Source organism: Poromitra crassiceps (genome assembly GCF_964638095.1).
Source record: "Poromitra crassiceps genome assembly, chromosome: 5".
Lineage (NCBI taxonomy): Eukaryota > Metazoa > Chordata > Actinopteri > Beryciformes > Melamphaidae > Poromitra > Poromitra crassiceps.
The window spans coordinates 26,546,905-26,571,918 of record NC_139642.1 but is presented as its reverse complement, the minus strand read 5'-3'; the positions used below and the strand labels follow the sequence as shown (position 1 = coordinate 26,571,918).

General features: G+C 44.2%; 2 protein-coding genes across 2 annotated transcripts in view; one reads left to right on the top strand and one right to left on the bottom strand.

Annotated features, from left to right (window-relative positions):
- Positions 1 to 726, bottom strand: part of LOC310776983 (arsenite methyltransferase) — a 5,611-nt gene extending 4,885 nt beyond the window's left edge. Inside the window, exons 1-2 of the mRNA XM_083637213.1 lie at positions 608 to 726; positions 1 to 90 (exon numbers count right to left, since the gene is read on the bottom strand). The exon at positions 1 to 90 is cut by the window's left edge and continues 41 nt beyond it. Coding sequence (XP_083493339.1) covers positions 1 to 90; positions 608 to 643 — 126 coding nt within the window. The 5' untranslated portion in view covers positions 644 to 726. The remainder of the gene's footprint in view (positions 91 to 607) is intronic.
- Positions 727 to 936: 210 nt separating this feature from the next.
- On the top strand, positions 937 to 24,801 carry prpf8 (pre-mRNA processing factor 8). Its single transcript, XM_083637445.1, has 43 exons — positions 937 to 1,055; positions 1,613 to 1,733; positions 1,880 to 2,048; positions 2,444 to 2,608; positions 2,862 to 3,080; positions 3,276 to 3,488; positions 3,795 to 3,920; positions 4,665 to 4,770; positions 5,134 to 5,324; positions 5,477 to 5,596; positions 5,712 to 5,901; positions 6,257 to 6,376; positions 7,050 to 7,184; positions 7,329 to 7,458; positions 7,578 to 7,774; positions 8,140 to 8,346; positions 8,790 to 8,953; positions 9,077 to 9,203; positions 9,471 to 9,663; positions 9,897 to 10,084; positions 10,270 to 10,508; positions 10,769 to 10,915; positions 11,156 to 11,366; positions 11,618 to 11,734; positions 11,839 to 12,086; positions 12,201 to 12,380; positions 12,819 to 12,954; positions 13,073 to 13,242; positions 13,455 to 13,584; positions 13,719 to 13,865; positions 17,497 to 17,657; positions 17,858 to 18,049; positions 18,741 to 18,978; positions 19,182 to 19,310; positions 19,633 to 19,746; positions 19,898 to 20,071; positions 20,343 to 20,536; positions 20,983 to 21,222; positions 22,209 to 22,350; positions 22,533 to 22,673; positions 22,831 to 22,970; positions 23,462 to 23,664; positions 24,176 to 24,801. The coding sequence occupies exons 2-43, from the start codon at positions 1,625 to 1,627 to the stop codon at positions 24,328 to 24,330; spliced, it is 7,017 nt and encodes a 2,338-aa protein (XP_083493571.1). The 5' UTR covers positions 937 to 1,055; positions 1,613 to 1,624; the 3' UTR covers positions 24,331 to 24,801.
- Positions 24,802 to 25,014: the final 213 nt, after the last annotated feature.

The following is a 25,014-nucleotide window of genomic DNA, read 5'->3' as shown; positions in this document are numbered from 1 at the left end:
GACACTGTGTGGTGTCGGGCGGCCGGATAAGCCGCAGGCAGCGCTGGTTTGCAAATCACATGAAGACTCCAGGCGGCTGCCGTAGTATTTCTATGGGTAAATCATGAAACACGAATAAACAAAAGAACGGACAGGACACTGTTCTGTCTCTCTCTGTACAGGAGAGAGCAACGTGTGAATTTCTGCGGCCCGGCCCCTATTTAGCGCCCTAAACTGTATATTTTGCAGATTAAGACATTCAAAATTACTAATTTCAACTACTAGCATTCACTACTACTAGATTATATCATCAGTGATGTCACAATGCACAATTGCTCAAGTGACATCACTGATGACATTATCAATGATTTATGACATCCACATGCTCCCTTTTATAATAAAGGATTCTGTATTTCTCTGGATTTTATTCTTGACCACAGGACACAAAAACCGTACACTGAAACACATACTAATGAAATACTTGAATTCCGGTGTTGGTTTGAGACTGTCATCGCGCTGTCTCAAATTTTGTATCTGGTTGCATAGATTAAAATATCCAGCACTGACTTCCCATATCTGATTTTATTAAACAGCCTGGCAATCTCTACCTCAAAAGTTTTGATATTACCTTAACATTTTCATGCACGTCAACACTAGTCGACATTCCGTCGGATGGTAAAAGCCAATGAAGTTTTATTCTCAAAGGGTTCTAAAAAATCTCCACAACTCTCTATGGGAAACCTGCACTGATGAACCCTGACCCCTACATGCAAACTTCCGCTTCTTTCATCCGGGGTATTTGCACGATTGCGCTCGTACAACGTTTGCGCATTTGTTTTCAACGTAACTAGCCGCAAGAAAAGGCTTACAACAGCGTACTCGACGTCTGTGAATCCCGGTGAGCTGCGTGCATCGTGTGGCTGCCGTCTGCTGCTGTGCGTGCTGCAGTTTTAGTTTAGACAATATTCAACACAACCGGGGAAGTCTGTTCAGCTTTGAAAGAAATGTGGAGAAATTAGTTTTTCGAGGTTCGACGTTCTTCGGCGTTAAGCAAGCAGTTGCCTTGGTGGGGGGAGGTAAATTAACTGGTTTGAAAATAACATTGCTGTAACATGATGTATTAGTTTGACTGCTAGACGCTCTGCTAGTGTTAGCTTTAGCTTAGCAAGTTCATTCACTCTTGGCCTAGCAGCTAACGCTAGGCCAAGAGTGAATGAATTTGCTAAGCTAAGCTAGGCCCTAGCTTATATGGCACCCGCCTCGAGGAACAATAATGCAAACATGCTATAACGTTATGTTATAACATTAAGTACGATTTGACTACATTACTAGTAATACTAAAACATTTTGTAAAGGTTCGCCAAATGCCTAACGTTAATTGGTTGTGTGATCCATTGTACGTTAAGCGCTGAAAGGCGAGTAGTTAGCTAGCGTTAGGGTTATTTAGTTTCGTCAAGAGTCCTTTCCCACATTGATTGCAAAGTGGTTTCAGGACATTAGCAGATAATACGTCTGCTAAGTTAAGGTTACTTTAACACTACAGTTTTACTATATTGGCAGGGTTTGCAGCTGACAAACAAGAACCCGTTGGACGCACTAATGTACAGTAATCCTCTGGTTCTTGTGTTTTTAGTTGTGAGGCGCCATGGCAGCTGCTTTTCAGTACAGAGGGGTCCCAGGAGGGATGCCACCAGGTATATCGTTACCTAGCCAGGTGCCAGACTACATGTCTGAGGATAAACTGCAAGAGAAAGGTATGTTCGGTTTTACAATACTTATATCGTCTTTATTTCAAATTTCAAATTTTTTGACCCCATCTTCATATGGATTAGGATAAGATGCCATACATGCATCGTCATTTTTGAATTTCTTATGCACTAAAACTCTTGCTACTCTACAGCAAGGAAATGGCAGCAGTTGCAGGCAAAGCGCTACTCTGAGAAGAGAAAGTTTGGCTTTGTGGATGCTCAGAAGGAGGACATGCCACCCGAGCACGTCCGTAAGATCATCAGGGACCATGGCGACATGACCAATAGGAAGTTTCGTCACGATAAGAGGGTTTACCTTGGGTAAGATTTCATCACATGCATGCACCAATTTAACCATCATCATCATCATCATAACTAAAAGCGAGCAAGTGGGCTCTGCAGTTTTTGTCCCGGAAGTGATGTCACTAAGAGCAATTGTGATGTCATCAGTGATGCAAAGTTGTGACAGCCGCGATGTAATAACATGCCAATAGAGCAGGCGATGCGTATGCGAGCTGCAGGGCGGGCGAGGCCAGCGAGCCTAGGAATGGAGCGCTGCCTAGTCTAAATACAATTCAGTACAATTTTTCTTGTCTTTTAACGTGTCGAATTCTGCTTGGATTAGCACTTCAAGTGCATACATGGAAATGCTTTTCACATGAATGAGAGAAGCTCAACTTGTATCCCTTTTTGTTTTTGTCCTTTGTGTTGAACAGTGCTCTCAAGTACATGCCTCACGCTGTGCTAAAGCTGCTGGAGAACATGCCCATGCCCTGGGAACAGATCCGAGATGTGCCTGTCCTCTACCACATCACGGGAGCCATCTCCTTCGTCAACGAAATCCCCTGGGTCATTGAGCCTGTCTACATCGCACAGTGGGGGTAAGAGAGAGCACCTCGTTTGGTGATTTACTTGTGCTTTGATTATTAGTGTTGTGTCTTCAGTACATTTTACATATACAAATCTAAAAAATGCACGTTACCAGCTTTGTGCTAATGATTTGATTTTGAGTGAGGATTAATTGTGAATCAACACAAATAAAATCCCAAACAATTCCAAGCATTCCAAACATTGATGAGCAAGATTTCTCACAGCTCTCACTCATCAGCATTATCCCCTGTCCTCTGTCCCCAGTGCCATGTGGATCATGATGCGTCGTGAGAAGCGAGACCGCCGGCACTTCAAGCGTATGCGCTTTCCACCATTCGATGATGAGGAGCCGCCACTGGACTATGCCGACAACATCCTTGACGTTGAACCTCTGGAGGCCATCCAAATGGAACTGGACGCTGAGGAGGATTCTTCTGTTGCGGAATGGTTCTATGAGCACCAGCCTCTCAAAGACGCCACAAAGTAAGTCTCTACCTCATTCTTATATGATCCAGAGAGATATACCCTGCTTTTAGACAACTGCTCCCAATTTGGCTAAATCTAACTATGAATAATGCTTTCAACATACATGTATGTGATCTCGGCTTCAGCGTGATATCTCCTCAAGTATAATGTTCATCCTACAGTAAGTGTAACCCCGTCTTATCTCCTCCTCAGGTATGTGAATGGCACAACCTACCGTCGCTGGCAATTCACCCTGCCCATGATGTCCACACTGTACCGCCTGGCCAACCAGCTGCTGACTGACCTGGTGGACTACAACTACTTTTATCTGTTTGACCTGAAGGCCTTCTTCACTTCCAAGGCCCTGAACATGGCAATCCCTGGTGGACCCAAGTTTGAGCCCCTGGTCAGGGACGTCAACCTCCAGTAAGGACTTACCACCAATTATCATATACAATTATAATATATTATAACAATAGAAGCTGAAAACAAGTTACCGGTACTATTAATGTGCTGGATCATGCAGGCAATGTTGCACAAACATCACTTGCATGCCTAATATAAATCAAAAACATGTATGTATGTCTTCTTTTTCCTGCTTGTTTTTACCAAAAGCATATTTCTTGTATTTGGTCAAAAGCAAATTCTGCTTCATCCCCATGTAACCTCCAAGCATGAATTTATTTATGCTAGATTATCTTTGCCTTAAGACCTCTCTAAACTCTCTCACAGGGATGAAGACTGGAACGAGTTCAATGATATCAACAAGATCATCATCCGACAGCCTATCAGGACAGAGTACAAAATCGCCTTCCCCTACCTGTACAACAACCTGCCGCATCATGTCCACCTCACCTGGTGAGAGAAAGTCCACTAGAAGTGAATGAACAAAATAATTCATAACTTTCTAAAAGGGACGCTTCACTGAAAAATGTTGATAAATGATCTTATCTCGAAGCTAAACAGTCTTGTCACAGGAATGTGGTCAAGAGTTTTGAAAAATTTCGAGTGACAACACACATCTGGAAAGGCATACGTTTTGTTGTATACTTTGTCCTATGAAAGAGTATGTGGAGCCTTCCTGCTTTAGACCGGGGGGGGGGGGGGATAAATAAAATGCTCTCACAAGTCTGAAAAATAATTAAGTCCTCTTACAAAGGCGCACTTGCATTGGTCTGCTTGCCTGTGCGTAAGAACTGGAGGAATATTAAAAGGATGGTGCTGTTATTAATGACTGGCTGCAGTAGCGGTTGGCGCCGTACCATTCAGACATTACCGTACAAATATTACAGTAGATGGTGTTGAAAATCAAATGCTCTAAAAGTCGAAGAAACCATAAATTAGATCCTTTTTGAAATTGAGCCACGTGATTTGAAGGCAGAGTCCTCATGCACACACTCCTGTTTCAATCTTTTTAACCCCTTGGATTCTGCTGCGTTCAGCTCAAAACTAGGTGTTAACAACTATTAAGTGAAGAAATAGTTCAGTGCACCTTTGGTGAAATGTCTCTTAACCGTTTTGTTCATCAAATGACTTAAACTGTGAGATATCTCTTATTGACTATAGGATTGAGTGCACCTTCCTGACGATGTCTTCTTGCAGGTACCATACACCCAATGTGGTGTTTATCAAGACGGAGGATCCAGATCTTCCGGCGTTCTACTTTGATCCCCTGATCAACCCCATCTCTCACAGACACTCTGTCAAGGTAAGCCTGGCTCATCGTTCACTTCCTGCTTTAGACCGGGGGGGGATAAATAAAATGCTCTCACAAGTCTGAAAAATAATTAAGTCCTCTTACAAAGGCGCACTTGCATTGGTCTGCTTGCCTGTGCGTAAGAACTGGAGGAATATTAAATGGATGGTGCTTTTATTCATGACTGGCTGCAGTAGCGGTTGGCCCCGTACCATTCAGACATTACCGTACAAATATTACAGTAGATGGTGTTGAAAATCAAATGCTCTAAAAGTCGAAGAAACCATAAATTAGATCCTTTTTGAAATTGAGCCATGTGATTTGAAGGCAGAGTCCTCATGCACACCTGTTTCAATCTCCTGCACCCGCTCACAGAGTCAAGAGCCGCTGCCCGATGATGACGAGGAGTTTGAGCTGCCTGAGTATGTGGAGCCTTTCCTCAAAGAAACGCCACTCTACACAGACCACACCGCCAATGGCATCGCTCTGCTGTGGGCACCGAGACCCTTCAACTTGCGGTCTGGCCGGACAAGGCGTGCCATTGACATCCCTCTCATCAAGAACTGGTGAGTAAACTGTGGGCCCGACCTGAAATGTGGATCGTATTTTCAGTCTCTAGACAAACTGATCTTTCCTACTATGTTGAGCAGCTCCACTTAATAAAACAGTGGCTATATTTGATCCAATGTAATTGGGAGGTGGTTGTATAATTTCACAGGTACCGTGAGCACTGCCCTGCTGGCCAGCCCGTGAAAGTGCGTGTGTCATACCAGAAACTGCTCAAGTACTATGTGCTCAATGCGCTCAAACACAGACCGCCCAAGGCCCAGAAGAAGAGGTGAGCATCTCTACAGACACTGCAAAGCTCCACTTTCGTTTCTGATTGCCTTTTCTTTCTCACAGGAGCCAATTTTGTTGCCTATAATCAAGATTTTCCCTCTGTTGGCTTCCAGGTACTTATTCCGTTCCTTCAAGGCCACCAAGTTCTTCCAGTCCACCAAGCTGGACTGGGTGGAGGTGGGCCTGCAGGTGTGTCGACAGGGCTACAACATGCTCAATCTGCTTATCCACCGCAAGAACCTCAACTACCTGCATCTTGACTACAACTTCAACCTGAAGCCCGTCAAGACGCTCACCACTAAGGTACAAGCTTCACCATGTAGTTTCTTTATGAGCTTTTAATGTGATTCCCTTGACACTGTATTACTAATTGAATTAGTTGGTACCGTGTCGACAGATGCCTTCATTAGAGCCATATGGAATCTAATTATTCCCATTTCCTTTGTTGATGGTTTTAATCACTCATTAAAAGCAAATGTTATGTCTGAAGGTTGAAATTCAGCAATTCTGTGATTTAGTATGTAAAACCCGATATATTGGACACAAAGTCACCTTTTCCTTGCTAAAGTATGTTGCACACTATCATCTGTTGTGGTACCAAGAACTGTTTGTACTATCGTAGCCAACCTAGCACTGCCTCTGTGTTTCCGTCCTGTAGGAGCGTAAGAAATCGAGATTCGGTAACGCCTTCCATCTGTGCAGAGAGGTGCTGCGTCTCAGCAAGCTGGTGGTGGACAGCCACGTCCAGTACAGACTGGGAAATGTTGACGCATTCCAGGTGAGCAGCAAAGGCCAATTTTACTCTGTAGTAGATCCTGCAGAAAATAATGGAGGCTAGACAAGCTGCAGAATGCAAGTTTAACTATTACCTGAACTGTTAGTGTAAAACTGAAATCATACTGTATGGCACAAGTGTGTTGTTTGAGTGCATACTAGGTAAAACTTGGACAGGGGTATGTTCCACCCATTTATTAAACTATTACTTTATTCATTGTGCTGCCGGTTTATGTTGAGCTACTTTAAAGTGGTTCAATATTTTCCCCCCTCAATGCTGATCAATAAATAGGGCATTTATTCAAAATGTGTTGTAGTTGGAATTGTTGGCACCACACACAGATGAGCTGAAAACCAAACACACACACACACACTCAAGGGACCACTCTAAAACTTTCTCAAAGGGTGACGGATCCATAGAAGAGTTACACTTGCATCAAGGTGTATTTTATGGCAGTGTTAATAAATAAAAAAATCACCCTACGGTTGGTCCTTGGCACTATCAGTGAACTTGAGAATGAACTTGAGGATAAAAAAATGTCTACAGTCCTGTTTTGATTTTGGCTCCCGTGATCAATATTTTGATGACAGATTGTGCAGACAAGATATCCATTCTCCTACATGGTGGCTTACACACATCCCATGCCTAACCTCAGAATGTTCCTTCTATGTTGTAGTTGTCTGATGGGCTGCAGTACATCTTTGCTCACGTGGGCCAGCTGACAGGCATGTACCGCTACAAGTACAAGCTGATGAGACAAATCCGCATGTGCAAAGACCTCAAGCACCTCATCTACTACCGGTTCAATACCGTAAGTACACGCACGCAGACACATACACACACACACACACACACACACACACACACACACACACACACCTCTTACCAAAATAATGTTTTTTTTTTTTTTTTTTTTTTCTGTGTGTGTGTTTTATTTTTTAATTATTTTTATCAGGGTCCTGTTGGCAAGGGTCCAGGCTGTGGCTTCTGGGCTCCTGGCTGGAGGGTTTGGCTGTTCTTCATGAGGGGCATCACCCCACTGTTGGAGAGGTGGCTTGGAAACCTGCTGGCCAGGCAGTTTGAAGGTATGCATACCCCTTTTCCACTTGATCTATTTATTTATGCTTTGAAAAATGAAGACTATTTTCACTGGTTGACCTGCCATTTTAAACTGCAACAACCTTCCTCTGACTTCTCCTCACAGGGCGTCACTCCAAGGGCGTGGCCAAGACCGTGACCAAACAGCGCGTGGAGTCTCACTTTGACCTGGAGCTGCGTGCTGCCGTGATGCACGACATCTTGGACATGATGCCCGAGGGAATCAAACAGAACAAGGCCAGGACCATCCTGCAGCACCTCAGCGAGTCCTGGAGGTGCTGGAAGGCCAACATCCCCTGGAAGGTCAGCACATTGTAGAGCTCACCTCAGCCATGACAGAATACTTGAAGTAGAAACTAGAAAGTAGTCTTGTAGATTCTTGAAAGACAGAAATCGATCAGTGAATCCTTGTACTGCTTGAGTTGTTCCCTAAAACAACTCATTAGCATTCTCTATTGAGAACAGGGAGTACCAAAAGCTAACTTTGCTTGCCACAAACATTGGTACTACTGAAATAGTAGTGGTCTTTAAGTGTTGTGGCAGATAAGGCTCATATATGAGTGTTTATACAGCCTGCCTTAAAGTAAGGAGTTGAGCGCGCTATCTTAGATTTTTTATATATGAATAAACAATATTCCAATTCTTGTGACTTTTTCCAACCATCTCAGGTGCCAGGTCTGCCCACCCCCATCGAGAACATGATCCTCCGCTACGTGAAGGCTAAGGCTGACTGGTGGACCAACACGGCTCACTACAACCGTGAGCGAATCCGCCGTGGAGCCACTGTGGACAAGACCGTGTGCAAGAAGAACCTGGGGAGACTGACCCGTCTGTACCTGAAAGCAGAGCAGGAGAGACAGCATAATTACCTGAAGGTAACACACACAGAAGAAAGAAAACATGAAAAATGTCCAGTAGTGTCCCTTTCAGGGAACAAAATTTTATATTTTTTGTTGCCTATTGCATTTCGGTATGTTTACTGTAGCAATATATTTATAATGCTAATATAATTATGTCAATAGTATATTTTTTGGCCCTTTTCACAGATGGAAAGAGGTTAGATTTCTCTACTACATACATTGATTGGGTTTGAATGCTTTTTGTCAGTGACCACAAACAAATCATCCAAATCTGTACTGTTGAATAAGATTAATTGAACTGGCACTCCGCATCAGCTAATGCTTTATGTTAAGTGCTCTAAATTGGTTGTCACCAGTGGAAAGTGCAATCAGTTCTCCATCATCCCTTCATCCTAATTAATTACTATAGTCCATGAACAGCACATGTTTGATGTGAGGTATGTTTGTTTTGCCCACAGGATGGTCCCTACATCACGGCTGAAGAGGCGGTAGCCATCTACACCACCACAGTGCACTGGCTGGAGAGTCGGCGCTTCTCACCCATCCCCTTCCCCCCACTGTCCTACAAACACGACACCAAGCTTCTCATCCTGGCCTTGGAGAGGCTCAAGGAGGCCTACAGGTAACGTACTGCTAACCTAATGCATACTGATGACGAACTCAGCAGCATATATCAATTCATAGTGGGCGAAATCATTGCCAGAGTTTTTCTATATCATTCACATTGTCTTTCTTGTGTCCCTAGTGTGAAATCCCGTCTGAACCAGTCTCAGAGGGAAGAGCTGGGTCTGATAGAGCAGGCGTACGACAACCCCCACGAGGCGCTGTCCAGGATCAAACGTCATCTCCTTACCCAGAGAGCCTTCAAAGAGGTCAGGACCAAAACCTATACAGATGGACCCCCCCTTCCCCCTAAAAAAAACAACTGTCATTCAGTTATCCAAGTGAAGTTTTTGAATTGAGACCTAATACAGAATGTATAAGTTATGATGCAGTTTGTGTTTACAAATGAGAGATATAAACAAGTAATTTATATCACTAGATCATGAATAAATCATTAGGTAGATGTTTATTGCTTGTCCTTGGATAAATAGCCCTGTCAGTCCCATCCATCTCAGTCTTAACGCTTCCTTCTCCAGGTGGGTATTGAGTTCATGGACTTGTACAGCCACCTGGTACCAGTGTACGACGTGGAGCCGCTGGAGAAGATCACCGACGCCTACCTCGACCAGTACCTGTGGTATGAGGCCGACAAGAGACGCCTCTTCCCACCCTGGATCAAGCCTGCCGACACCGAGCCACCTCCACTGCTGGTCTACAAGTGGTGCCAAGGTCAGGGCTCCGCTCATGAAGGAATAGAACTGTGAATGGAGGGAATAGCAGTGGTGTTGGATTTGGATTTGTGATATTTATGGTGTAAGGTTAGCGGCAGCATGTCTTGACTGCCTGACTTCTGCTTTTAGGTGGAATGAAAAGGCTCATAACCCCACTAAGTCAGCAGGAGTAATTGAGAAAGGAACAACTGTCAAACATGAGCTGAATGTTTTTTATCGTATGCTCCCCAGGCATCAACAACTTGCAGGATGTGTGGGAGACTACGGAGGGCGAGTGCAACGTGATGCTGGAGTCGCGCTATGAGAAGATGTACGAGAAGATCGATCTGACGCTGCTCAACAGGCTGCTGCGTCTCATTGTGGACCACAACATCGCTGATTACATGACAGCCAAGAACAACGTGGTCATCAACTACAAAGTAGGCATTCAGTTTACGTTCTGATTTGTTCCTATATCATCTTTGTAGGTAATCCTACAGAACCTGCAAATAAAGAAACTCAATAGTGGTGACATTCGATCATTGATTTATTAATACATTCACATATGTTTTGGTCATCTAGTTGGTCTAAACTTCCTTTTTGTCTTCTCGCCATCCCCATCCAGGACATGAACCACACCAACTCGTATGGCATCATCCGGGGGCTCCAGTTTGCCTCGTTCATTGTGCAGTACTACGGCCTGGTGATGGACCTGCTGGTGCTGGGCCTGCACCGTGCCAGTGAGATGGCCGGCCCGCCCCAGATGCCCAACGACTTCCTCAGCTTCCAGGACACGGTGACGGAGAGCGCCCACCCCATCCGCCTGTACTGCCGCTACATCGACCGCATCCACATCTTCTTCAGGTGAGATTGAGTCATTCAAATGAGAACTTGTACCCCCTACCTAAGATGTGGCCTGTTGGTAACCACAAGGATTTTGGAAATGTTTGAAGATTAGTTTTAGCAACTGCCATTTTTTAGCAGATTTATTTATCTGGCTTACAGTCTTCAGCCTCTCCGTTGTCAGATCATTGAGCATGTGTGAAATGAGAGAAGTAGGTGATTTACTCTCATATATCAATGTTTTATTTAAAGTGTAAATTATGTGATTTTCATGGGTCCAGGTTTACCGCTGATGAGGCAAGAGACCTGATTCAGAGATACCTGACTGAGCACCCGGATCCCAACAATGAGAACATAGTCGGCTACAACAACAAGAAGTGCTGGCCTCGTGACGCCCGCATGAGACTGATGAAGCATGACGTCAACCTGTGAGTTCCACCTCCAGACTGCTGAACTTACTTCATAAGAGTGCTATTGAACTTTATCTTATGTTGAACACACTGCTTATTTAACCACGTTGACATTCCCCTAATGTTTGAATTATCAATGTAAAAAAATCGAGTTTCTGTGAAAATGGTATTTACATTTGACAAGTCAAGTGAATAGTCCTAACTTTTCAATGTGGAATAATAGGTTGTCATTTTCTGCCTCTCCCCCAACCCTCCCAGTGGCCGTGCGGTGTTCTGGGACATAAAGAACCGTCTGCCCCGGTCGGTGACCACCGTCCAATGGGAGAACAGCTTTGTGTCGGTCTACAGCAAGGACAACCCCAACCTGCTGTTCAACATGTGTGGCTTTGAGTGCCGCATTCTGCCCAAGTGCCGCACCAGCTACGAGGAGTTCACCCACAAGGACGGTGTTTGGAACCTGCAGAATGAGGTGAGCAGGCCAAAGCTCAAATAAATAACCGCTGTGCCACTTAAAATAAATGAACTGTACTGTTTGAGTCAATTGTGTTGTTCAGACACGTAATATAAAATGGATTTCCCAGTTTTCTGAGCATACTACTGTCACATCTCATACAATTTTGAACTGTGTACAATGTTTTTTTCTTTTTTCTTTCTTTCGTCAGATAGTCCTAAAGCACATTCCTGTTTATCTGAGCCACAATTTTGTATTTCTGTGTGTAGGTGACCAAAGAGAGGACGGCCCAGTGTTTCCTGCGTGTGGATGATGAATCAATGCAGCGTTTCCACAACAGAGTGCGTCAGATCCTGATGGCCTCTGGATCCACCACATTCACCAAGGTCGGCAAACAACCATATCCCTCAAGTAAAAACCAATTTGAAAAATAACAGGGTGCCTAATTACCTTGTCAGAATGAGTCAGTATCTCCCCTCTTTGCCTCCAGATCGTGAACAAATGGAACACGGCTCTGATTGGCCTGATGACGTACTTCCGCGAGGCGGTGGTCAACACCCAGGAGCTCCTGGACCTGCTGGTCAAGTGTGAGAACAAGATCCAGACTCGTATCAAGATCGGCCTCAACTCCAAAATGCCCAGTCGCTTCCCCCCCGTAGTCTTCTACACTCCCAAAGAGTTGGGCGGCCTCGGCATGCTGTCTATGGGCCACGTGCTTATCCCACAGTCGGACCTGCGGTAAGAGATGATGGATGACATGATCTCTAGTCAGTGTGCCCCCTTACATATATTTAACTGTGGAGGTTCAACAAATCTGGCCGTCATTCATTCTTTCTTTTCCCTCTCCACCAGGTGGTCCAAGCAGACGGATGTGGGCATCACACATTTCAGGTCGGGCATGAGCCATGAAGAGGATCAGCTCATCCCTAACTTGTATCGCTACATTCAGCCATGGGAGAGCGAGTTCATTGATTCCCAGAGGGTTTGGGCCGAGTATGCTCTCAAGAGACAGGAGGCCATTGCCCAGAACAGGTATGTATGGCCTTAAACATGGCTTCAATGCAGATAAACACCTTGTAGAGTAGATTTGGAGGCACCATGTGCCATCCATGGTTAATTAAATGTGGATTCTCACATTGTTCTGTCCACTTGCACAGTGGTTTCAAAGTGGGGTCCGGGGAGTTCCCAGCAAAAGGGGACTCATTTATTTTCACTATAATTCCATCCATTATTAACACATTGACAGAATGTATGACTAATTTTGACATACACATACATACACTTTCTGTAAATATGTTATCAGATGGGGGACCCAGCTTGGACAAAGTCTTAACAGATGGCGGTCCGTGGTCTAATTTATGTTAGTTTAAGGGTCCTTGATGTGAAAAAAATTGAGAGCCACTGCACTAGTAGCAGTTGTAAGAGCTGATACTAGGCAAAGCAAATAGCAGTGTGTTTTCTGTGTCCCAGGCGTCTGACACTTGAGGACTTGGAGGACTCGTGGGACAGAGGAATCCCCCGTATCAACACCCTCTTCCAGAAGGACAGGCACACGTTGGCCTATGACAAGGGCTGGAGAGTCAGGACAGATTTCAAACAGTACCAGGTACGATTGGAGATGTTTGCTTTGAGGTTGAAACTACTCATTCAGCTTGTTACTGGCTTGGCTGAAATTTTAAACTTGGTACAATTTATTAACAATTCTGTGTTGAATGTGAGTGCAGGTGCTGAAGCAGAACCCCTTCTGGTGGACCCACCAGAGGCACGACGGCAAGCTGTGGAACCTAAACAACTACCGCACAGACATGATCCAGGCCCTGGGCGGTGTGGAGGGCATCTTGGAGCACACACTCTTCAAAGGCACTTACTTCCCCACCTGGGAGGGTCTCTTCTGGTGAGAGAACGTTGATGCTCGAAAGTAACTGTACAAAATCTCCAAATCAGTTTAAATGAGGAGAACCAGAAATATTGTGATATCTAGCGCCGTTCACACACCGTTCTGTGGCGCCGTGGTCTAAAAGGTTTGCGCTTGTTCCTATTGTTGATGTCTTGTGTTTTATATTTAATGCATCTAACAGCACCTCTTTATTTCTTTTTGGGCTACAGGGAGAAGGCCAGTGGCTTTGAGGAGTCCATGAAATGGAAGAAGCTGACCAATGCTCAGAGGTCTGGTCTCAACCAGATCCCCAACCGTCGCTTCACACTTTGGTGGTCACCCACCATCAACAGAGCCAATGTTAGTACAAATATCAGCAACCTTTTTCCCCCTGTCATTTATTTTTTGTTCATCTTTCCCTGAAAATCTGGAATGAAGAAAGTTCAGAAGTTTCTACATTGGCCAACAGTTGTTCTTCTGTCTTTTATCCCTAGGTGTACGTCGGGTTCCAGGTACAGCTTGACCTGACGGGTATCTTCATGCACGGCAAGATCCCCACGCTGAAGATCTCCCTCATTCAGATCTTTAGGGCTCATTTGTGGCAGAAGATCCACGAGAGCATTGTCATGGATCTCTGTCAGGTGGGTTGTTAGTTTTTGTTTTTGCCTTACAGACTAGGTTTTCACACAGCACAAGAATCCATCGGGCTGACTTGCTTATTCTAAATTAACTGAAAGCAATACAATACATGCAAGTACATTCAAAGTAATATTTTCAATCAGATTAAGATCAATTATTTGCTACTTGCATGTAAATGCTGTCACTTTTTGGCGAGGAGTTGTAATTTGCGGTCCTCAGTGTAGGAAATTAGCCAGGGGCAAGGCCAAAAATGCCCACAAGAAATCTCAGAATGCCACTAAAAACTGTGATCAAGGGGCTAAAATGCCCCCAAGATTTGGATCATTTAAAATTAATTTAATTTCCATTTCCATCTCTTAACACACACTCAGCACCTGCAAGCTGTTTGCCAGAAGAAGATGAACACACACACACAAACAGCACTGTTGTTCACACAGACACACGCTACACTTTAGCAAATTTAGGGTTGCTACTGTTTTGTAATGATACATTTCAAGGACTTCTCAAGCAGTTTTCAAGCAATAAAGCCTGGGAAAAAAAGAGATAAAAACAAAAATGTATCCACTGCAGGGTACGTGGGCGACCAGCTGCATATTTGAGCTAAGAACACCTATGAGAGAGCACAACAGCCAATGACAGCTCAGCGATCAGCAAATCGCTGTAGACTTGTAGTCTATGCGGGGACTGATACTGTAGATAAGAAGAAAGTGTATCAAGCTTGGTCCAGCACTACTGATGATCATGACGTATAAAAATGGTATCATAGGTGAATTTTGAGATTACAGAGTTCACAAAGCTCAAACTCAGAGATTCTGTTAGGCTAAATCTAAGCATTTATAAGTCCTTGATTATTTTTTCTTAAAGGACGGCTTTACCGTGGGGAATATGAATATACCGTAAATTCCGGACTATAAGACGCACCGGTCTATAAGCCGCACCTTCAAAGGTGACTATTTTTTTCTTCTATAAGCCGCGGGTGTTTTGATGTTTAATTACCATATGTAAGGCTTCGTGCACAGAGGGGATTGTCGGGAAACAGATGGCTGTTTGGGGAAGCTCCCATTTATTAACATTTCAACAAAACAAAAGTCAGGTCACTAATCCCCAGACAAAATCACACATTGTGGTATTTTTTGTTTTTTTTACAGTGCACACAGTGTCCGCGGTGTGGTGAAAAGAGGGCAAGAGAGGAAATTAAAACAGAAGTGGATTTATAGTTAGAAAGAGTGCTAAAGAAGAGAGAATTCCGTTTTTTATTTTTTTATTTTAGTTACTCACAGTACTATTGACCAGTCCAACTCAAAAGATATTCGGCAGTTTCACTTTGAGCTCTTGTTCCGCCGCTGGGCACACAGTGTCCGCGGTGTGGTGAAAAGAGGGCAAGAGAGGAAATTAAAACAGAAGTGGATTTATAGTTAGAAAGAGTGCTAAAGATAGTCCGGTCTGGTTATGACGAGTCTCGCTGGGTACAGTACGCCAAAGCGATATCCATTGACTCGATGATGCTGTTGTATGTTGCGCGTTTCTGTTGCACCAACGCGGAGAGGTCCGGACGAAAAAGCGCGTACCCTCCCAGGTGAGGGGCTTCTTCCCCGCAGCCTGGAGGATGAGTTGACGGTCGGGCCAGCGGAGTAGGCAGATGAAGATGGCCCTCGGTGGCAGGCCGGGGTCTGGACGTGGCCGAGGCGCCCGGTGTGCCCTGTCCACCTCTGGTGGTTTCTCGCCTTCCTTCAGGTCCAGGATGTAACACAGGATTTTGCCACAAAAGCGTCCATGTCGCCAATCTCAGCTCCTCTTTTACATTGATCAGGCGAATGTTATTTCTTTTACTCCTGCTGATTAAGTCATCAACCTGCGTGTGCAGGGTTTCGATTTTGCATTTTATCCATTTTCGGACTCACTGTGTTGTTTTTGTCCTCCAGTGCGCGGATGCGCTTTTCCGCATTATAAACTCTGTTCACGGTTGCCTTAGTTTCTTTAGTGAGTGAGTGGATGGACTTCTGCACGTTTTCAAACTTGTTTTCAAGCTGCTCAAAACCTCTGAGCGATGTCGGACTTAATCGATAGTGTTTCACGGAGTAAAAGTTTAGCCCAAGCGTGTATCTCCAGCCTCCAGCAGGTGAGTCATTTCCTCATTCATGGCGTGATTGCTTCGTCTTTTTCTTTCTGCTTACCTGTGTTGTGTTATGTTATGTTATGTTATGTTATGTTGTTAAAAGAGGGCAAGAGAGGAAATTAAAACAGAAGTGGATTTATAGTTAGAAAGAGTGCTAAAAAAGAGAGATTTTTTTTTTTTTTTTGGAAAAAATCCATAGATAAGACGCACCGTTATATAAGCCGCAGGGGGCAAAAAAGGCCAAAAAACGGGAAAAAAGCCGCGGCTTATAGTCCGGAATTTACGGTATATCAATCTCACGCCCCTAAGGTTTTAGAATCCGTTAAAATATTTTGAAATTGGAGCTTCACTGCCTGACCTATCAGGCATCTCTCACATTTTTAGGGAAGCCGGATGACGCGTTACGCGTCACCCGGCTTCCCTCCCCGCTTGCGGAACTCGAGCGCCTATGAACTACAAGTCTTGTGAGCCATGGTCCCGCCTCTAGAGGTCCTCCACGTCCCTTCAGAGCTCTCGACGAAAAGCAAAAGGCAGCCATCTTGTTCACCCGCATAGCATACTGTAGCTAGGTTAGCTTTCCATAGCTCCTTGCCAAGAGACCATATCTCTGGAACGGAAGCACCAAAAGACACGGGACTGGCGGCATTGGAAAGCTCGTCAAATTTTACATCTAGTAGTAGGTGAGTTGAAGTAACGAAATTTTTACACATTTTTACAGAAAATAGTTACATCAGATGCGCGTAACTCCTACGAAAATGCATGAAATTTTTTTTATGAAGACATCTCCCGACATATATACTACCGTTTACATTTGGTGCAATTTGGAGGCAATTTTATTTTCGATTTATTTCTTCTTCTTTGTATCTTTTATTGTCGAAGCCTTCTTCTTCTTCTTTGAGTTTTATGGCGGTTGGCAAACATATATGTGCATTACCGCCACCTACTGGAGTTTGATATCAGCCAAATGCCTGAGGGGTGGGAATGAAAACGAAGGCCACGCGAGCCCAGTGCATTGTGGGAAATGTAGTATTTCGGGTCCCCGCACCCGCCCCTCCCCTCCACCACCCCCCCCCCCCCCCTCCACACAGAGTGGATTTCTGGTGATATCTCTGGCGGGAAACAACCAATTTCAAAAATTTCAACGGATTCGAAAACCTTAGGGGCGTGAGATTTAATATATATTCATATTCCCCACGGTAAAGCCGGCCTTTAAGTCCAAACACTTTCAAGTACTTTCCAGACCTGTGGCAACTCTGAACTTTATGCACTAATTACTTTTTTGGGTGCCCCCGAAATTTTGTAAATGCCCTTATTTTTTTAGATGGTGGGGCAAAAGTTGCCCTCAAAATGTGTATATATTTTTAATTTCCTACACTGGTGGTCCTAAGGTTATTGGAAAAACAAGTCACTCAAACCAAAGTTTATAGTTTACAATGGATTGTTGCAATTTTTTTGTTTTTAACACTTTCAACTCGTTTTGCCAACATTGTGAATAACTTGGCTGTTTTTGTGCTCAGGTCTTTGACCAGGAGCTGGATGCTCTGGAGATCGAGACGGTGCAGAAGGAGACCATTCACCCCAGGAAGTCTTACAAGATGAACTCCTCCTGTGCGGACATCCTCCTCTTTGCGTCATACAAGTGGAATGTCTCCCGACCCTCGCTGCTTGCTGACTCCAAGTATGTCTTCAGAAGCTAATTTACAAAAAACACAATATATCATCACCAGCAAACATTGTCACCTAATATATTGCATTTTTTAGTGAACCTCCTAATCTACACATTGTCTTATGAAGAAGTTATATGGGCATTGTAAACTCATCATGGAAAGCATTCTAAAGGTCTTGTTATAATTAAAAAATGTGGACCACCTCCTACAGAGACGTGATGGACAGCACCACCACACAGAAGTACTGGATTGACATCCAGCTGCGTTGGGGGGACTACGACTCGCATGACATTGAGCGTTATGCCAGGGCCAAGTTCCTGGACTACACCACCGACAACATGAGTATCTACCCCTCCCCCACCGGGGTGCTGATCGCCATCGACCTGGCTTACAACCTCCACAGGTCAGGCCCTCTTTCAGCTTGTTTTCTTGTTGTTGTTTGGACTTTCAGGACAATTGAAAATAAACACAGCACATGAATGCAGAAATAGAATGTCTAATGGTAGAAATCCCAGTACTGGATCACTACCAAAGCCCTAACACAAATTAACTGATCCTTTGACCAAGGTCTGCCAAATCCATTTGTAATTTTTGACATACAGTATCTTGCTAACAAACATACAAACAGATGGGGATGAAAACACAAGATCCTTCCAACTTTGTCGGCAGAGGTAAAAATGGATTGATATACATGCCTGACGGTACTGTGTGGTTGTTGACACCCACTTGTTCATGTTGACAAGTATATTATGCTGTAGCTTGTCAGGTTTTCACATTAGATCACTAATGTGTTGTACATGAGCATTACCATCTGCCAGGCTAGTGTCTCTCATGCTCGGCTGCTTGAAGTGAGAGGGGTTAGTCGAAATCCTTAAAACATGAAACAGACAGGATGGCTTAGAGACTGTTGTTCAACCAAAAGCCTTGGGCACAAGCACCCATCCTGCTTAGTGTCCCTGAGCAAGATCCTGAGTCCCTACTCCCTACCAGCTGCAAGGGGTGCAGTCCTGTAGCTGACCTTATTCTGTCCCAACAACCACAATGTAGTCTTTAACCCTGTATTTCATCTAATCTCATTTCATGTCCTCCTGTAGTGCCTATGGTAACTGGTTCCCAGGAGGCAAGCCACTGATCCAGCAGGCCATGGCCAAGATCATGAAGGCCAATCCCGCCCTGTATGTGCTCAGGGAGCGCATCCGCAAGGGTCTGCAGCTGTACTCATCAGAGCCCACCGAGCCCTACCTGTCCTCACAGAACTATGGAGAACTTTTCTCCAACCAGATCATCTGGTTTGTAGACGACACCAATGTCTACAGAGTCACCATCCACAAGGTGAGGGGCAGTCGTATTTTTTTTTGTATTTTTTTCCCTCAACACTAATTCAGTGAAAAATTGTTCTGTCTGTACCATTTGTTACAAAGACTAGCTAGCTTATTAATATTCTTGAATCTGTGCCTGAAGACTTGGCTTTGCAGAAGAATGTAAAAACACATAGTTTGAAATTACTCACATGTATTCTCCATCTCTTTCTTAAGACCTTTGAGGGTAACTTGACCACCAAGCCCATCAACGGGGCGATCTTCATCTTCAACCCCAGGACTGGACAGCTCTTCCTCAAGATCATCCACACCTCTGTGTGGGCTGGGCAGAAACGTCTGGGACAGGTACGGCCTTTGTCCTAGATTGCAAGAATACAAATATTTATTTATTTACTTTTTGTTATACAGATTCCTGTTCTGCTTATTGCAATTATTTCTGAAATATTTGTTGAGAGAAAGACAGTTTCAGTGCAGAGAGATGGTATCATATTGTTGCTGGAATTGGTTTTTGATACCTTACCTGAATCATAATGCAAATAGACTTTGTCCACACAGACACACACCTGCTCACTCATAGTGGCTAGCTACATTTCTAGCCCTAATCAATGCTAAAAGTGCTCACTTCTGGCCCCAAACGCCCTGCTTCATTCTTGCTTTATCTCCGTAGCTGGCCAAATGGAAGACAGCTGAAGAAGTGGCTGCCTTGATCCGCTCCCTGCCTGTGGAAGAGCAGCCCAAACAGATTATTGTCACCAGGAAAGGAATGTTGGATCCTCTTGAGGTGAGACTTTGCCCAGCTAAATTCTGCTATATAATAATGACAAGTCTTGTTGAGCGTCTCAGTGAGATTTCTGAAGATGAAATGCACACTCAAACTCGTTTCTGTTCTAATGCCAAGCACTGTCCTCGTGTTCATCCTTGTCCCCTTGCAGGTCCACTTGCTGGACTTCCCCAACATTGTGATCAAGGGCTCTGAGTTGCAGCTGCCCTTCCAGGCCTGTCTGAAGGTGGAGAAGTTTGGAGACCTGATCCTGAAGGCTACCGAGCCCCAGATGGTGCTCTTCAACCTCTACGACGACTGGCTCAAGACCATCTCCTCTTACACAGTCAGTCACACTCCCTGCTAGAACTTCTTACCCAAATTAAATTGATTAACTTCTTACCTCACAGTACAAAATGTCTAGGGAAGCTTTTCCAGTATGTTTTGATTTCTGAGGCAATTTACCAATAACTTAGCAAGACCAGTTATGTATCAATACTAAAAGCATTACAAGCTCCAACAAAATGGTAGTCTCCTATTTCCATTTATTTTCAAAGAGACAACTTGACTTATCTCCGTGTAAGTAGTGTGTGTTTGGTGTTCTGCTCCATCCCTAGGCCTTCTCCCGTCTCATCCTGATCCTCCGAGCGCTCCACGTCAACAACGACCGGGCCAAGGTGATCCTGAAACCCGACAAGACGACCATCACTGAGCCCCACCACATTTGGCCCACCCTCACTGATGAGGAGTGGATCAAGGTGGAGGTGCAGCTCAAAGATCTAATTCTGGCCGACTATGGCAAAAAGAACAAGTGAGTAGTAGACATATTCAAATATTTGCTGTAGATGGTTTGTAGTTCAAATATTTACTGTAGATATAGATACTTCGTGACTACAGGTGGGACATTCAGTTTCCTTTTCTTTATTTTCTTTTCGACATATTTACTGTACCTCAAGAACCAAATATATTTCACCGTCTTTTTCTGTCCTACTTCTGTTAGGTCTGTTGAAATCTTCTCACTCAGTCATTTTTAAGTACATTTTGATGAAACACAGCATTCATTATTTCACACTCACAGTAACCTTTCTTTTGACACTAACAGTGTAACTAATCAATGATCAGTAACTCAGTAATGACCATTCACATTAGCATAAGCACGCGTACATGCTCGGTGGTACTCCTGTCCATCACTGAATAAAACTAGATGATGATTTCACTGACAACACTACAGTAACCCCTCCCTCCCCCCCCCTCCAGTGTGAACGTGGCCTCGCTGACCCAGTCTGAGATCCGTGACATCATCCTGGGCATGGAGATCTCTGCTCCGTCACAGCAGCGCCAGCAGATTGCTGAGATTGAGAAGCAGACCAAGGAGCAGTCGCAGCTTACCGCCACGCAGACGCGCACCGTCAACAAGCACGGTGACGAGATCATCACCTCCACCACCTCCAACTACGAGACACAGACCTTCAGCTCCAAGACCGAGTGGAGGGTCAGGTATGCAGGCACAATTTGTTTTCAGGCTTTCTTTACTCTGTTCACCACTGCAATATATTTTTATTTTGCTTTATATTGCTCTGTAAAACGGGAACATCAGAGAAATCAAACTGATTAGGCCTTGGCCACACTGATCTGTGGTGTCTGTCCGTGTGCGTTCATTTCTCTGTTCACTTCCATTCATTTTCAATGACAGCTGTCCGACTGTCCGTGGAGCACTCAGAAGCGTACATATCCAGAAAATTTGCATACGTTTTGATGGACAGAAAGTTGAAGAGGGATGAACTTTTTCTGGATGGACGTATCGGATGGTCGGATGGTCGGATAGTCACTGTCCGTTTAGCCAATCAGAGTCGAGGTCTCGAGAGGAGGCGTTCCGAGATTTGTTTCAACTTTTCAAAGAAGATGGCGGTCGAGGCGGTGAAGGAGGCTATAATTAATGCTGTGTACACCATCCCGCTGTTGTACAACGTGATAGTCAGTGTCACGGTCTGATTTCACCATCTAATCTGGTCATTCGGTGGCATTTTATTGCCACATATGTAACGTAGCGCACAGAGCTAACAGCTAGCTGACGCCAGCTTTCTTCTTCTCTCGGTTTATAGGCGGCTCGCTGACACCTTCAAGGTGCTTACCGCCACCTGCTGTACAAGTAGGTTACTTGTACATGCAACGGACATCAATCTATCCGTCTGTCCGTTCTGTCCATTTTCTGACGGATCAGTGTGGCCAAGGCCTTAGTGTAAAGGATCATTTTATTTGGGTTTAATAGCTTCAAAGCAGATGTTGTATGTGCTGATGGTTTGAACTGAAACATTGCAACAACAGTACTGAAGTCATGAAGTCAAGATTGCAGTTTCTGACTGAAACAAAAATCATCACCACAAACTGAAGTTAATCAACAACTAAATGGTGAATTCCGTTTTGCATCTTTGGTTTCCATCTCAGTCAGCATGATTGTCCCTTGTCCCCTCCTCCTTCCCCAGGGCCATATCTGCTGCCAATCTCCACCTGCGAACCAACCACATCTATGTGTCTTCTGATGACATCAAGGAGACAGGCTACACCTACATCCTGCCCAAGAATGTCCTCAAGAAGTTCATCTGCATCTCCGATCTGCGAGCGCAGGTACATATGGGGGCCCATGGTGTTGCGTTTCATACACAAACTCTGAACCTTTGACATCAATACAGAATTATAGCATTGTTGCTCACTTGATATAATTACTTTAGGGTCCTTCACAAAGTGTGCAGAGAAAGTAAAAGTAAAATACCTCTGTACATATTGAATGTGTTGTTGTGTTGGTCCAGATTGCAGGCTACCTGTACGGCACCAGTCCTCCAGACAATCCCCAGGTGAAGGAGATCCGTTGTATCGTCATGGTTCCTCAGTGGGGAACGCACCAGACTGTCCACCTGCCCAACCAGCTACCAGGACATGAATACCTTAAAGTAAGACACACAGTTTGAGAGAATGTTCATTCCAGTTAAGGTCATCGCTACCATTTTATTATCAGACTAATTTTTCTGGCTCCATATGGAGTACCGGTAACTACTTTTTCAAAACAAACGCCGTTGGTGTTTAACCTCTCTCCTCTTACCAAACCAGGAAATGGAGCCCCTTGGTTGGATCCACACTCAGCCCAACGAGTCGCCCCAGCTGTCCCCACAGGACGTCACTACCCATGCCAAGATCATGGCTGACAACCCAGCCTGGGATGGAGAGAAGACCATCATCATCACTTGCAGGTGGGACTCTTCAGAACATGCCTGGGCTCCTAAAATCTGGCTTTATTTGCATTTTGTCAGTAGTGTACAGTATAGTAGATTATTAATCACTTCTTGCTTGTTGTCATTGTCTAATAAGTGTCTGTGTACTAAGGAGGCCCATGTCATGGAGCTTTTGTCAACACCAGCTGATTTGCACGCTTTCAGTATAATAGGTTAAAGAAGGGGAACAACTTTCAAAATGGAGAACTGCAGAATGGAGAACTGGAACTAGAAAAGACTATTAGAGCTTTTCAAATAGGTTATCATGCTACTTTTTCAGTACTGATTACATACCACATGCAGCAATACTCTAGGAAATTGATGCTGCAAAGACGTTTGCTGCATGAACAATCGTGTGTGTGTGTGTGTGTGTGTTAATGTTAGCCTGTGGTCTCTTAAATGATATGTCAGTTATGGATCATTGATCTAGGTTTGAATGTTAGTAAAAGCATGTTTCCTCTGATTTCCAGCTTCACCCCCGGCTCGTGCACGCTCACTGCCTACAAGCTGACACCCAGCGGCTACGAGTGGGGCCGGCAGAACACGGACAAGGGCAACAACCCTAAAGGCTACCTGCCGTCCCACTATGAGAGGGTGCAGATGCTGCTGTCTGATCGCTTCCTGGGTTTCTTCATGGTGCCTGGTCAGGTCTCCTGGAACTACAACTTCATGGGTCAGTAACCAGTTTTTGTTTGATTTCTCTTATAAGATGCATGCAAAGTAATGCTGCTCCGAAACAAAGTCTGGGTCTGTTGGACTTTTCTTGAACAAGGATACAAAAGGCATGCCTATATCTTTAGTATCCTTGGTAATGTGCTGTATGTCTTTGTTTGTGACAGTTATTTGTGTCACATTGATTTTTCCATTTCCACTCTGTTGAAGAGAGAAAGTCAATTGTATTGATTTTACTATATGTGATTCTGCTTCACAAGCTCAAAATTTCTGCCTTTGCTGTTGTGTGGAATTGTGAATGGCTTTATCAGCTAATGATCATTCCTCAACAGACAACTCCACCATAGTACTATGTGAAATTTATAATCTGTCAAATTTGATTCACAACTTGTATTCATGTCATCGATTTCTTTGATAGTGCTTGCAACTACTTCAGATGTAGCAGAATTGAACAAGAATCTGGGGCGTGAATCAGTTTAATTCATGATTTCATGATCTTTTCTTGCCCACAGGCGTACGCCACGACCCCAACATGAAGTACGACCTGGCACTGTCCAACCCCAAGGAGTTCTACCACGAGGTCCACCGGCCCTCACACTTTCTCAACTTCGCCTCGCTGCAGGAGGGCGAGATCTACAACGCCGACCGCGAGGACGTGTACGCCTGAGACCGGACGTACGGGTCTTGTCGTGTTTTGTAGATAGCTCTGCTTTGTATGGCCAATCCAGTAAAGCCCTTGTAATATTTCTATTGAGCAAACGTAACTATGATGTTGGATTTTTTTCTTCTTATGTGAACGCTTCAGGACCTTTTAGGACTCTGTCAACTTTCAAATGTTTTCTACAAATGTTTTCTTCCCAGCTCTCTCCCTCCTGCTGTCTTTAAGTAAGGCTTCTGCATGAAAATGCAATCTTCTGACACATCTAAGCATATTTGTGTGTAGTTTTCAGTACACATTGGTTAGGTATGATATTTGATTATTGATTTTTTTGTAAAAGGTGAAATGGCATGGGCCTTACCCTTTAAATAAATTGAATTGTAATTGAAAAACCTTTTTTTATGTCAGTCAATGCCCTATTACTATGTTGTGCTGTACATTGTGTGACATTGTAGCTTGGGTTTAAATAAAGATCACAAGTTTTATAAATATTTGTATTGTGGTTGTTGTTATAGTCGCTGTTTATCTGTTTGTAAGAAAAATTGCAAGAAGTTTCATTGATCAGAATGCCTGAGTAGTTTCGATTTCAGAGGGGAAACGTTAGCCAGGTTGGTGATATGGGGACTTGAACTCAAGTCCTACAGTTGAAGGACTTTCACTCTGCTGCCAAACATTAGCTCTTTGTTTTCTTGC

Coding starts and splice junctions, on each gene's coding strand:
- prpf8 (XM_083637445.1), top strand. CDS start 1,625: ATGGCAGCTGCTTTTCAGTACAGAGGGGTCCCAGGAGGGATGCCACCA. Junction 3,489..3,794: donor GTCAGGGACGTCAACCTCCA/GTAAGGACTTAC, acceptor ACTCTCTCACAG/GGATGAAGACTGGAACGAGT. Junction 6,377..7,049: donor GAAATGTTGACGCATTCCAG/GTGAGCAGCAAA, acceptor TCTATGTTGTAG/TTGTCTGATGGGCTGCAGTA.